Source organism: Phocoena sinus, chromosome 12 (assembly GCF_008692025.1).
Source record: "Phocoena sinus isolate mPhoSin1 chromosome 12, mPhoSin1.pri, whole genome shotgun sequence".
Taxonomy (NCBI): domain Eukaryota; kingdom Metazoa; phylum Chordata; class Mammalia; order Artiodactyla; family Phocoenidae; genus Phocoena; species Phocoena sinus.
The window spans coordinates 7,648,710-7,661,124 of record NC_045774.1 but is presented as its reverse complement, the minus strand read 5'-3'; the positions used below and the strand labels follow the sequence as shown (position 1 = coordinate 7,661,124).

Sequence of the window (12,415 nt, the reverse complement as noted above, 5' to 3'; positions counted from 1 at the left end):
GGTTCCTCTGAGTCCCTGCTCCAGCCTCCATGTATATATGCAAGTGTTTATCCGGGGAAGCTGAACGATGACATGAGAGAACCTGGTAAAGACGATTCAGGATACATTTTCGTAATGTTTTAATTCGGAAACACAAAATGAAGCTGTCTTAGTAGTTTTAATAGAAAATTCATCTTGCAGTTGGTTGTTGAAGGATTCTTTCATCACATAAAAGGAAAAGGCGGGGTTTTCTTAGTTTAGGAGCAGTCAGGTGCGTTGGGAGGACGAGGAAGAAACAACGTTCGCTGTGCCTGTCTGGCTGGAGGGGGTCCCCAAGCTGTCCTGATTAGAACACGGGGAGCCTATGTCCACTTCAGCTGTTGACAGGGAGAAGGGGAATTCTGGGGAACCACTGTTACCCTTGAGAAAAACCCCGACTCTGCAGGTTGGAAGTGGGGCGAGTCACTCCCCCGGCAGGAGTGGCCAGACCTCGTGGCCCACGGCTCGCCCTCCGTTGGAAATCTTTGCCGTAGCCGCCACGAAGGGCATAGGGGCTGCAGGTGGGTCTGTCCCTGCTGTCTCGTCCTCACATGTAGATATTTGACCCGTCTCTCCCTCGGTTTCCCATAGCCAGGTGAGAAAAACTAGAACGTTGAAGCCTCGGGAAAAGATGAGCTAGTAAAACCTGTTCCCTGACGCACCAGGCGGGGTCTTACCCTTAGGCCCCAACAGGACGACCATCTAAGGCCAGTCGCCGTGACCCCCATGAGCATTTAGGGGGTGTGACCTTGTGGGGCGAAGAGTTGGACTCTTGTCCCAGGAGTTAACAGTCCCCAGCAACCAGGCTTTATACGTGTGTGTACGTGTGTGATTTACGCGTGTGTACACGTGTAGTCCTCAGTGGCCCGGGTAGGTGTTAGACTCCATTTCACAGGTTGGGTAACTGGATGTGTGGAAGGTTGAGTGTGTTGTTCATCTAGTATGGGGCTGGGGGCACTTCATCAAGACCTATACCTGTTGGTTCCACATTCCAGAAGTTTAAGAATTTCTCTTCAAAGCTGTGAAACCCTTTCTTAACAAAATTTTCACCAAAGCCCAATATTTAAAACAAACTCACCCAGAGCAGCCTTGAGCCTGGGTGGGTCCGGGAGCGTGGACCTCACCTCCTGTCAAGGGGTCCCCGTGCCTTGGCCACGCCCCGGAGAACACCTGGGCAGCGGGTGCCGTCCCCTCCGCGTCCCCTGCCTCGAAGGACATGGGTCGGTGTGTGAGGGTCAGGCCGGAGGACTGTCCCGTGCTGCCCCCGAGAGCCACTGTCTGTGCGCTGAGCCGGGCTGGCCTCGGGCACCCCCAGGACGGCTCTTGGCTGCCGGTCGGAGTCGCTGGCCCCTGTGAGACGTGCCCCTGGAAGCGCGGCCTTGCTTTTCGCGGCCCCTGCAGGCTGGGCTTCCCCTGGTTCTTTGACCACGTCATCTTCAGAAGGAGAAACAGCTCCACGTGGAGCCAGGGGGCCTGAGGAAACCAGAGCTGTTGTGTGTGGAGTGTCACGCTGGAGGGTGGACGTCTGGCGCCTGCCCTGTCCTGCCCGGGAGGCTCAGGGTGGGGAAGTGCCTAAAACGGCACAGAAGTTGCGCGTGGCGGTGGGGCCCTGCGTGCACGCTGCACTGGGTGCTCCCCGCTCGGCCCCGGACTGCATGCTGCGGGGGTCTCCGGCTGCACAGGTGAGGAGACGGCGAGCGGGCCGGGTGTGGTCACCAGGCTTGGCAGTGCTGATGACCCGCGTAATGAGTCTCCAGAGGCACAGACGTTTGTTCGTGATACAGGATTCACTTCTGACACTGGGGCTCTGGTGATGCCCTAGAAATAGCGTCAGCTCTGTCGTTTGTGTTTCAGATGACAGAGTCATCGTGACTTATTCAAAAGGCCATCAGTGTGGTGACAATAAGACGGCATCCGCCGTCATCGAGCTGACCTGTGCGAAGACAGTGGGCCGGCCTTCATTCACAAGGTGAGGGGATGGGGGTCCCCCAGGGAAGCTGTGCGCAGGGTGTGCCGGGATCCCGTCGGAATTTCTCCCCGTGGTTTCCCCTTGGGGGCGGCGAGGGGCACCGGCCGCTGAGACGCGCGGCCTGGTGGAGCCGGGGCTGACCCGCACAGGGAGGGTTCCCTGGATGGGGGCTGCGACAGGCATAAAAGCAGGATTTCACCGGCTTCCGGCTTTGAATGTCACATTGTAACCAAAAGGGCATTGATGGGTGCCACCCAAGGCCAGCTGTTCAAGCAGCCTGTCTGGGACCCGCGGCCGGCACGGTGGCACCTGGGATGCTTGCTCTTGGACTATCCTGGAAATCTCTGGGCAGCTCTGTGTCTGGGGCTGGGGGCGGCACCGTTTGGCCAGCAGAGGGAGCGTGTGAGCTGCTGTGTTTGTGAACCGACCGATTCCTTCCAGAAACTGGGCTTGGGAAGGGGGAGACCCAGGCGTTGTCAGAGGATTCAATCAGTTGGAGAGCGTGAGGTGCTTGTAAAGCAAATATTCAGAAATCTAGGAGCAAATCTTTCCAGCTTTTAGACAGTGCACAGTTTCTAAATTTTAAGAATACGCGTAAGCGCTTGCCTGCTCTTTCACGTGGCAGATATGCTGGATGGGCATCTTCCTGACCGTAAGTCACCCTCCTAGCTCGGCGGCGTCCTCGGTTCGGGAGGGTGGCCGTGACCGTGGTGTGTGTGCCGCCTGCAGGTTCGACGTGGACAGCTGCACCTACCACTTCAGCTGGGACTCGCGCGCAGCCTGTGCAGTGAAGCCACAGGAGGTGCAGATGGTGAATGGGACCATCACCAACCCGGCCAATGGCAGGAGCTTCAGCCTTGGGGACATTTATTTCAAGTCAGTGGAGCGTTTTCCTTCCGGGTGCTGCCATGTATTCAGATCTCTCCCCGGCCGAGGGCTGCGAGATAAAGAGGCCCAAGTGTTTGTGTGTTTTAGTTACTGTTTCCAGGTAGTCGTCATATTTTGCTCAAGCAGAGGGCAAGCACTGCTCGGCTACTGAGCGTGACACCAAAGGTGCCGAGTTCTCTTGAGCGTAAAAATAAAGTCGCCCCTCCTCCCTCGCCCAGGGGTTGGAGCTGGAACCTTCTGACACAATTTTTGATGAGGAACTTCTGGGCTTACTAGTTTGTGAATTAAAAAGTCAGTTGCTCAGCGGTGTCACTGGGTGGGTCTCAGTGTCCGGGGCTGTGCCTGGGCAGGGGGAAGCGGGCATGGTGCGGGGCACAGCGAAGCTCAGAGCACGGAAGGGTGGGCGGTAGGACGGAGAGACGGCAGGTGCCCTCGGCAGTATCCTGCAGCCCTGCCCCGTACCTGGGCTTTGGGTCCAGGTGACAAAGGGCTCTCTTGAAGGACCGTTGGAGTCACCCGACCTTTACTGTTTCTTTAGGCGATTCAGCGCCTCTGGGGACATGAGAACGAATGGGGACAAGTACCTGTATGAGATCCAGCTGTCCTCCATCACGAGCTCCACGAACCCTGCGTGCTCCGGGGCCAACATCTGTCAGGTGAAGCCCAACGACCAGCACTTCAGTAGGAAAGTTGGGACTTCTGACAAAACCAAATACTACGTTCAAGGTAACTCTCTCCATCCATGTGCCACGTTTAACTTCCTTGGAGGATCTGTAACATATTTTCATGAACAAACGCCCTGCGGTTGAAACGTCAGATCAGTTTTAGCACAAAAGCCCTGGGTCCGATCCTGTGTCTTGACATGCGCTTGTCGTAGCGGACGAGCAGCGTGTGTCAGACCCGAGCGGTTCACTGTAGGGAAGACTTACCTCCTAAACAAACAAGCAAAACCTGGTCTAAACCAGAGGTGGTGAGGTGGGCGTGCATGGCCACGTCCGGAATTCCCTTTGGTTTGATTTTTGTCACGATACATCTTTATTTTGAAACTTCAGATGTTACTGTAGAAGGGTAAGAGGTTTCGTGTTTGTCAGAAGGATGAGAAGAAAAGAGAGGCCTGACCCAGGTATTCGGGTGGGTGTGGAGGGGAGGGCGTTCCGCTGCGCTGACGGAGCTTTTCCTTTTGTTCCCTTCGAGCTTTATTGAAATATAATTGACATACAGCACTGTATAAGTTTAAGGGGCACAGCTAACGATTTGACTTACATACATCATGAAGTGATGACCGCAAGTTTAATGAACATCTGTCATCTCCTGTGGATACAAAATTAAAGAGAAAAACAAAAAATTTTTTTTCTTGTGATGAGAACTCTTAGGATTCACGCCCCTAGTGACTTTCAAATGTAACCTACAGCAGGGTTAATTATGTTTAGCATGTAGCATGTAATATCCCTATTATTAATTTATAATTAGAAGTTTGTACCTTTTGACCACCTTCATCCAGTTTCCTCTCCCCACAGCCTCCTCCCCCGGTAGCCACAAATCTAATCTCTTTTTCTGTGAGTTTGTTTGTTTTTGAAGTACAGGTGACCTACAATGCTATTTCAAAACGGTCACCACGCTAGGTCTGGTTACCACGTGCCACCACGCAAAGATGTCACACGATTATTGCCCACATTCCCCACACTCTACACTTCATACCCGTGACTCATTTATTTTGCGCCTGGAAGTTTGTACCTCTTAATTGCCCTCACTTACTTCTTTCCTAATTCCTTCTTGACCTTGAAAGAATATTTCCAGGAGGCAGCTCATGTGCTTTTGTTTTAAACAGCTAGTCTTTCACTATATACCATTTCATGATTTGATTTTTTTTTTTTTTAATTAATTAATTTATGGCTACGTTGGGTCTTCGTTTCTGTGCGAGGGCATTCTCTAGTTGTGGCGAGCGGGGGCCACTCTTCATCGCGGTGTGCGGGCCTCTCACTATCGCAGCCTCTCTTGTTGCGGAGCACAGGCTCCAGATGCACAGGCTCGGTAGTTGTGGCTCACGGGCCCAGTTGCTCCGTGGCATGTGGGATCCTCCCAGACCAGGGCTCGAACCCGTGTCCCCTGCATTGGCAGGCGGACTCTCAACCACTGCGCCACCAGGGAAGCCCCATGATGTGATTTTTGAACGAGGTGAATGAACTCGCTTTTTAAACAATTAAATGTGTTTACAAAACCAGCTGACTTCGACCTCAAAGGGCTGCTGAGAGAGAGATTCCCGGCGAGGAGGGGAGAGCAGCTGCTCCCTGAGTAGGTGTAGCCTAGAAGAGGGCGTTTCTGTGCTCAGATACCGAGCTGGTCACTGCACTTGACAGCGCCCACCAGGGGCCGGGCAGAGACCTGCCAGGTCAGTCTGGCTCGCTTCCGTGATTCCCTGTCATAGGGTCAGCCCGCTGGTCCCCTGTTCTCTTCCGGTGATTCTGGGTCAGATGCTGGAGTTGTGCAGTGGCTGGTTGGGCCCTCTCTTGAGGTGCTGTCCTCAGGGCCTGGCCCTGTAGTAAGTGCTTGGTAAATGTTTGCTGACTGACTGAAGGGCTGCTTTAAACGCCTCCAAGGCCACTGCTCCGCAGAGAAGGAAAGTCCAAGCTCTTTTGAGCACAGCCTGGAAGATTTTGACAGACTGCCGTTTTCTTAGTGGCTGGTCCTGCAAACGCACCCAGACCCAGCCATCAGGTTACTCACGAGCCCCTGCAGGTCCCATGCCGCCGCTGCACGGGCCTTCCCGCTGGACTGCCTCCGCCCGCCCCATCCTCCTCCTGCTGCCTGTCCCAGCGAGGTGCTCCCTTCTCACACCCAGGGGCGCGGCTGCGGGTGTGCCTGCAGCAGTGGTCAGGCTCCACGCCACAGCCCAGGTCAGGGGCCCAGCCACTAGAGTGAGAACCTTCGCGTCCGTAAGGCCTGCATCTAGTCTAGTTGGCCTCCTGCGGCCCCCCAGCTTCAGGGTGTGTGTGCGTCTGTGTGTATGTATGTACACACACACTTGTGTGCGCACGTTTATTTATTCTTGGTTAATGAAATCATTTCAGACGTTTTCACTGCCTTCATTCACCAGCGCTAAGAAGTAGGTTTAGTTTTAAGCCTTCGTCCACATTTCAGGAAGACCGCAGTTTAACGCCCTTCACGAGCCTGCATGCATCCGAGTGGGCAAGAGTGGGAAGCCGCAAAGCCCGTCTCTGGCTGAGATTCAGAGCTGCCACCTCGGCCCCTCTCTGGCTCACCAGTTTGTGCCCTCGTTCCAGCCCGGGGAACAGCCCACTCAGGTCATGGCTCAGCCAGTTGTGAGTAAGGACACGCGGGGCGTTCCCGAGCCCAGCCCGCGGGGCCGGGTCTCGGCCGCCCTCCGAGCGCGTCGCTGCACACGCTGCGCTCCCTGGTGCTCCAGTGGTGGCCGGTCGTGAGGATTTTGAGTCTCCAGCCACGAAGTTGTCCACACAAGGCAGAGTCCACACAAGCTCCTCTCACTTCTGACACCAGCTGCAAGTTCAGGGGGCTCCATCTCCGCCTCAGAGTTGATAATTCACTAGACGGATGCTCAGAGCCAAGAGCTGTCTTAGTCGTGCGTACAGTTTATTACAATGAAAGGACGTAGAGTAAAGTCAGCCAGTGGGAGGAGTGGGTAGGGTACGGTCTGGGAGGGAGCCAGACGCTTCTGCTGTCTTCTCCCTGTGGAATCAGGACGTGTTATGTTCTCAGCATAAACGTGACAACGCACACACAAGCGCTCAGGAGCTGACCGGGGAAGCCCACCCCTCCCTCAGTGTCCAGAGGTTTTACTGGGGCTTCATTGCATAGGCTTGACTGATTGATCACTCGGTTGGTAGGTTGGTTGGCTGGCTGGTTGGTTGGTTAACTGATTCGTTGGTTGACTGGCTGGTTGGTTGGTTAACTGATTCGTTGGTGGACTGGCGGGTTGGCTGACTGGCTGGTTGGTTGGTTAACTGATTCGTTGGTTGACTGGCTGGTTGGTTGGTTAACTGATTCGTTGGTGGACTGGCGGGTTGGCTGACTGGCTGGTTGGTTGGTTAACTGATTCGTTGGTTGACTGGCTGGTTAACTGATTTGTTGGTGGACTGGTGGGTTGGTTGACTGGCTGGTTGGTTGGTTAACTGATTCGTTGGTGGACTGGTGGGTTGGCTGACTGGCTGGTTGGTTGGTTAACTGATTCGTTGGTGGACTGGTGGGTTGGCTGACTGGCTGGTTGGTTGGTTAACTGATTCGTTGGTGGACTGGTGGGTTGGCTGACTGGCTGGTTGGTTGGTTAACTGATTTGTTGGTTGACGGGCTGACTGGCTGGCTGGTTGGTTGGTTGGTTGGTCAACCTCGGTCTCCAGGTGGACTGATACCGTGTAGGCAGCCCCCTCTCCAGGTCATATTGTTAGCGGAGGACAAAGGCCAGACCTCTTTTTGGGCAAGGTTCAAGTCTTTCCCACATTTTGACTTAGGGCAGGGGCTCCATAATGTGTGTTGAGCAGTCTGTGAGAGCTCACCTGGGACATTTGATGAAGGACCCTTACGTCTGATTTTAACTCTCTGCAAACTTTACAGGCTATGAAAAGGTAAACTTGGCCCACTACTGAAACACCAATGGTAATGGTGCTGTGCTTGTGTGTGTGCCTGCCTTGTTGACAGATGGCGATCTGGATGTGGTGTTTGCCTCTTCCTCCAAGTGTGGAAAAGACAAGACGAAATCTGTCTCCTCCACCATCTTCTTCCACTGTGACCCCTTGGTGAAGGACGGGATCCCCGAGTTCAGCCACGAGACCGCCGACTGCCAGTACCTCTTCTCCTGGTACACCTCTGCCGTGTGTCCTCTGGGGTAAGTGGGGGCCTGCCCCACGGTGTTCCCATAACTCCAGGAGCATTGAGGCTGTGTCCCAAGGTGAGTTGTTGAGAGGGAGAAGCTCTTACCTGGGCTGTGATCACTGTTTCTTCCCAGAGAAGAGAGCCGTGTTCCCGGGAGATGAGGGCGGCCAGCGTGTCCCTGAGTCTTTGCTCCAGAAGCGCCTCTGTGCTCTTGGGGCCCTGCAGAGGGATCAGAGAGGCCTGGGGGAGGCGTGTTGCCCAGAGCTCGGCTTTTCTCGTTCCCTTAGTGGCGAAGGGTCGTGTGGCTGGGGGATCACCTTTCCTAGTCCTCCTGCCTTAGTCTCATCATCAGAGGGGTTTGTCCGCTGTTGACCTCCACCTCTGGTGGAACCGTCTCACTGTGGGGCTGCAAAGGCAGGGCCCCCGCCTGAGCTGGGCCTCGCTAGGCACTGGCGGTGGTGGTGGCTGAGTGTTGTGGCCTCCCCGCAGGATGGGCTTCGACAGTGAGAGCGCCGGGGACGACGCGCAGGAGCGCAAGGGGCTCTCGGAGCGGAGCCAGGCCGTCGGGGCCGTCCTCAGCCTGCTGCTGGTGGCACTCACTGGCTGCCTGCTCGCCCTGCTGCTCCATAAGAAGGAGCGAAGGTAAGGAGAGGGGAGTGGGCCGGGGGACGGGCCAGTGGTTCAGAGTCTATATCTGGGCTCCTTTTTTTGAGCTCGTCAGCAGCCAAAGTGTGGAAGCGGTCCCCAAAGCTGTGTTTTGTAGACGTCTGCGTCCTTGTGACGATGTGTCCCGTCTGACCAGACCAGGGCTGTGGATCCTGTCAGGTCACGTGGCAGATGCTCTGTGGGCCTTGGCCTGGCCCACCTGTTCCCAGGATGTGGCTCTCTGCACGTGTCCACAGATGGACAGAGAGTTAAACACCTGTCACGAGCTGACTTCCTTCTGACCAGCTGACTTGTCTGCCCTTTAAAAGGGAAGCATTTGTTAGGGACCGGCTGTGACACCTCCTGCATGGGCTCCCCTTTGCTGGTGAAAGGTCTTGTCACTCACAGGCAGCACGACCGTCCAGCAGATTTCATGTCACACATGAATGAGGCCCAGGGCTCGGTGTGTAGTCACCCCTGTCCAGAGCGCAGGGATGGTCCAGCTCTGGGCTTCCCTGTTGCCTCTCTCACCTGCCCGAGGAGCCAGCGGCAAACGAGAGAGGGTCAGGGAGTGCTGACCGCAGCCATCCCGACCCTGAGAGGCTGTCAGCGGGATGCAGGATTGGGGCAGGAGGTCTGGGTGTGAGCCGGCCCTGCGTTCGTCCGTCGGCCCAGTAATCTCAGCGCAGCCCTGGGGCGGCGGGAGGGTGTGGGTCATCGTATTGACGTGAAAAAGCAGAAGGACAAATGCTGGCTCACTCACTCTGGCCCTTCTTACACCATGAAAACGGGGAGCAGGATTTGGACCCGCGTCCGTCTGATTGTAAAGCATCCTTCCTGCTGAAGTGGTTTACAGCCCTGCTGTCGTGGGTTGAGGGAGCGCGCTCTTGGTGCAGCCTCCCAGTAGCAGGCCCTCGGGAGCCGGAGGGGGGCGCGGCTCCAGCCTGGAGTAACTTGGGTCTCCTTTCAGGGAGACGGTGATGAGCAAGCTCACCAGCTGCTGTCGAAGAAGCGCAAATGTGTCCTACAAATACTCAAAGGTAGTTCCCTGCTGAGGTCTTTGGGTGACGCAACACGCTCGCACGCGCTCGAACCGTTGTCGTGCTGTTGGTCAGTGACTACGAGGAAACTGTCATCGCGGGAAGTTTGAAGTGGACAGAGGGAAAATGTCCCTCTGCTCTTAACCCGAACACACTTTTTGTTCTTTTTCCTTCAAGTTTTTGTCGTTGTAGTTGCAGCTAATTTCTTACAGTGTTTAGTATTAGTTTACTTCTACTTTTTTGGCTATTCTACAAAAAAAGATGGTAATGAAAATTTCTGTGCCTCTGGCATTTAGATGGCTTCCTTTGGATGAGTGTCTAGAAATTTAGGCCAGAGTGCCTAAATGCACTCATGGCTCTTGACTGTACTGCCAACTGCTTTCTGAAAGGCTTCCCTCAACTACAGTCATCCACGTGTCCCACGCGCGGCCCCTCTCCCTGCTGCCCGAGGGCACCTGGAGCAGAGGGGCTCCGTCCCCCAGCACTGCCGCCTTGTCGCTGGCCGCCTTCTTGCCTCCTGACACCATCTGCCTTGGTTGGGTCTCAGCAGGAGCTGGCAGTCGCCAGCCCTCCCCTTCTCCCTGAGGAGGAACATGGGACCGTGATGGCTGTGGTGGGCTGGGAAGAGGTCCCCGACTCCGGGTGGGTCATGGAGGGAGGGGGGCAGAGGAGGCTGACGAGGTCTCAGGCGGACCCACGGTCTCTGCTGTGTCCCGGCAGGTGAACAAGGAGGAAGAGGCGGACGAGAACGAAACTGAGTGGCTGATGGAAGAGATCCAGCTGCCGTCACCAAGGCCCGGGAAGGAGGGGCAGGAAAATGGTCACATCACGACCAAGTCCGTGAAAGCCGAAGCCCTTACCTCCCTGCACGGGGATGACCAAGACAGCGAGGATGAGGTGCTGACCATCCCGGAGGTGAAAGTGCACCTGGGCAGAGGGACCGGGGCTGAAGGCGTGCACCCACTGAGGCCCCCGCCGAGGAAGGCACTTCGGGAGCGAGCGGACGACCGGGTGGGGCTGATGAGTGGGGAGCAGGCCAGGAGGGGGAGGCCCCGGGCCGCTCAGAAGACCGTGAGCTCCTTCCACGATGACAGCGACGAGGACCTCCTGCACATCTAGACTGCGGGGTGCACTCGGCAACTCCGCCGGCACCTCCAACCAAATAAGACTTTTGACTCCGTGATGCTTCTATCATTTTTGCCTTTAACAAAAACTGTCTCAAAAGGGAAGAGTTTTGGTGATGGGGGAGAGGGTGAGGAGGTGGGTGCCGCTCTCTGTGGTCACCGGGATGGGGCATCGCTCCAACTGCCAGGGGGCGGCACCGGGGCCCCGTGTTTAGTCCCAAGTCCTCGCATAGAACGTGGCCACCGGGCGCTTCCTACTGCGCCCGGGCCAGACGTGTCTCGGAACAGAGGGCTGCGTTTGCGGAAAACCCTTGCTGCTTTAGGCCCTGTAGGGTATTTGATCATTATATTTTAGCATTTAATTCTCTCCTCCTATTTATTGACTTTGACAATTACTCAGGTTTGCGAAAAAGGAAAAACACAATAACAACAACAGTTTTTTCCTGCCGGCAGGGGGTAATCTATCTGTCTGTCCCTTAGCGGGGAGGCTGCTGGGGCGCTCGGGTGGTTTCATACGAGGTTTTGAACTGCTCCACGACACGTCCTCTAAGTTAGACTCCGCCGTTCTGTCTCTTTTCCCTTTTGCTTCTGTCTCGTAAGGGCGTGTGTGTGCGCCCCTAGTGCCTGGGCTCTGGAGGGTCTGCCTGCTGTATGCCTCTGGTCAGTAACGGCTGCAGCTTTTTGCATGACGTCTTCAATCCTAGGTGCACAGAGCACAGTTATCAGTATTTCTTTCGCCAGCTGGTGAAGTCAGACAACCCACCCAAAGATTGATTTGTGCGTGCATGCGTGTGTGTGTGTATGTGTGTGTGAGAGAGAGAGAATGGAGTTGAGATGTCAGACTTTTTTCCGGACTTGGGGGTGTAGGTCTCACCTCTTCAGGTTCACATGATACCACCTTTACTGTGCTTATTTTTTTTTTTTTTTTAAGAAGAAAGTGTTTATCAACCATTCGACCTATAAGAAGCCTTAATTTGCACAGTGTGTGACTCACGGAAATTGCATGAAAGCCAGTGGGCCAGATTCTCGCTCCTAGCGTTGCACCTGGATTCCTGCTCGGTGGGGGGTGGGGAGGGGGGCGGCCAAGGCCAGCCTCTCAGTCTGCAGGACGGGAGGGCGAGACCACTGTCCTTCCCGGCTGTCGGCTCCTTTCTTGAAGTGTTTAATGAATGACTTTTCTTGCATTATAGAACTGTATATAGACTCAGTGGTATTCATATCCTGGAAAGCAAACCAGCCTACAGGGCTCCTTGGTTTGTACTCCGTTTGGCTGATGGCTTATTTGATTTCAACATGAGTGTATTTTTAAAAATTGATTTCTTTCCTCATTTTTTTTTTCAATCAAATTTACTGTAATATGAAGTATTCAACAATTTGAATAAAAGATAAATTATTAACGGGTGTTCCTGCTTTTTCCCCACGAGAGTGAAAAGCTGCCTGGTTAGTTGCCAAGCCCAGTGCCCTCTCTGTGCCTCCTGTTACGTGTCCGGATGGCAGCCGGCCCTTCACGTGCAGCACATCAGCTTTCTCTCTGGAGTCTCCCTGCGTGTAGGTGCTCACCCGAGGCCCCCAGGGCTTCTGTCAGCTCCATCCACGCCTGATTCTTCTTCCTTCCGAGAAAGGGTATTGTTACCAAAACAGCCACCGTGTGTGCAGATCCCATACTGCCAGAAAGCGTCCTGGTGCACAGCCCGAGCTAACGTGGGGGCAGGAGGGCTTCTCTTGCACAAATTGGGTTTCCATCTGAAATTACTGCCTAGTAATGAGAGCTTCTTAGATATTAATGTGAAAGCAGACCCAACAGGGAGTTACTACAATGTCAGACTAGACTTCTCGGCGTTAGCATCCTTCCCTCCTCATTTTCTGATTATTTCCAATTGGGGTGA

General features: G+C 54.9%; 1 protein-coding gene across 1 annotated transcript in view; it reads left to right on the top strand.

Annotated features, from left to right (window-relative positions):
- The window catches only part of IGF2R (insulin like growth factor 2 receptor), a 110,519-nt gene extending 98,593 nt beyond the window's left edge, over window positions 1–11,926 (top strand). The window contains exons 42-48 of the mRNA XM_032651793.1: window positions 1,873–1,987; window positions 2,717–2,863; window positions 3,414–3,601; window positions 7,547–7,733; window positions 8,210–8,362; window positions 9,336–9,405; window positions 10,126–11,926. Coding sequence (XP_032507684.1) covers window positions 1,873–1,987; window positions 2,717–2,863; window positions 3,414–3,601; window positions 7,547–7,733; window positions 8,210–8,362; window positions 9,336–9,405; window positions 10,126–10,524 — 1,259 coding nt within the window. The 3' untranslated portion in view covers window positions 10,525–11,926. The remainder of the gene's footprint in view (window positions 1–1,872; window positions 1,988–2,716; window positions 2,864–3,413; window positions 3,602–7,546; window positions 7,734–8,209; window positions 8,363–9,335; window positions 9,406–10,125) is intronic.
- Window positions 11,927–12,415: the final 489 nt, after the last annotated feature.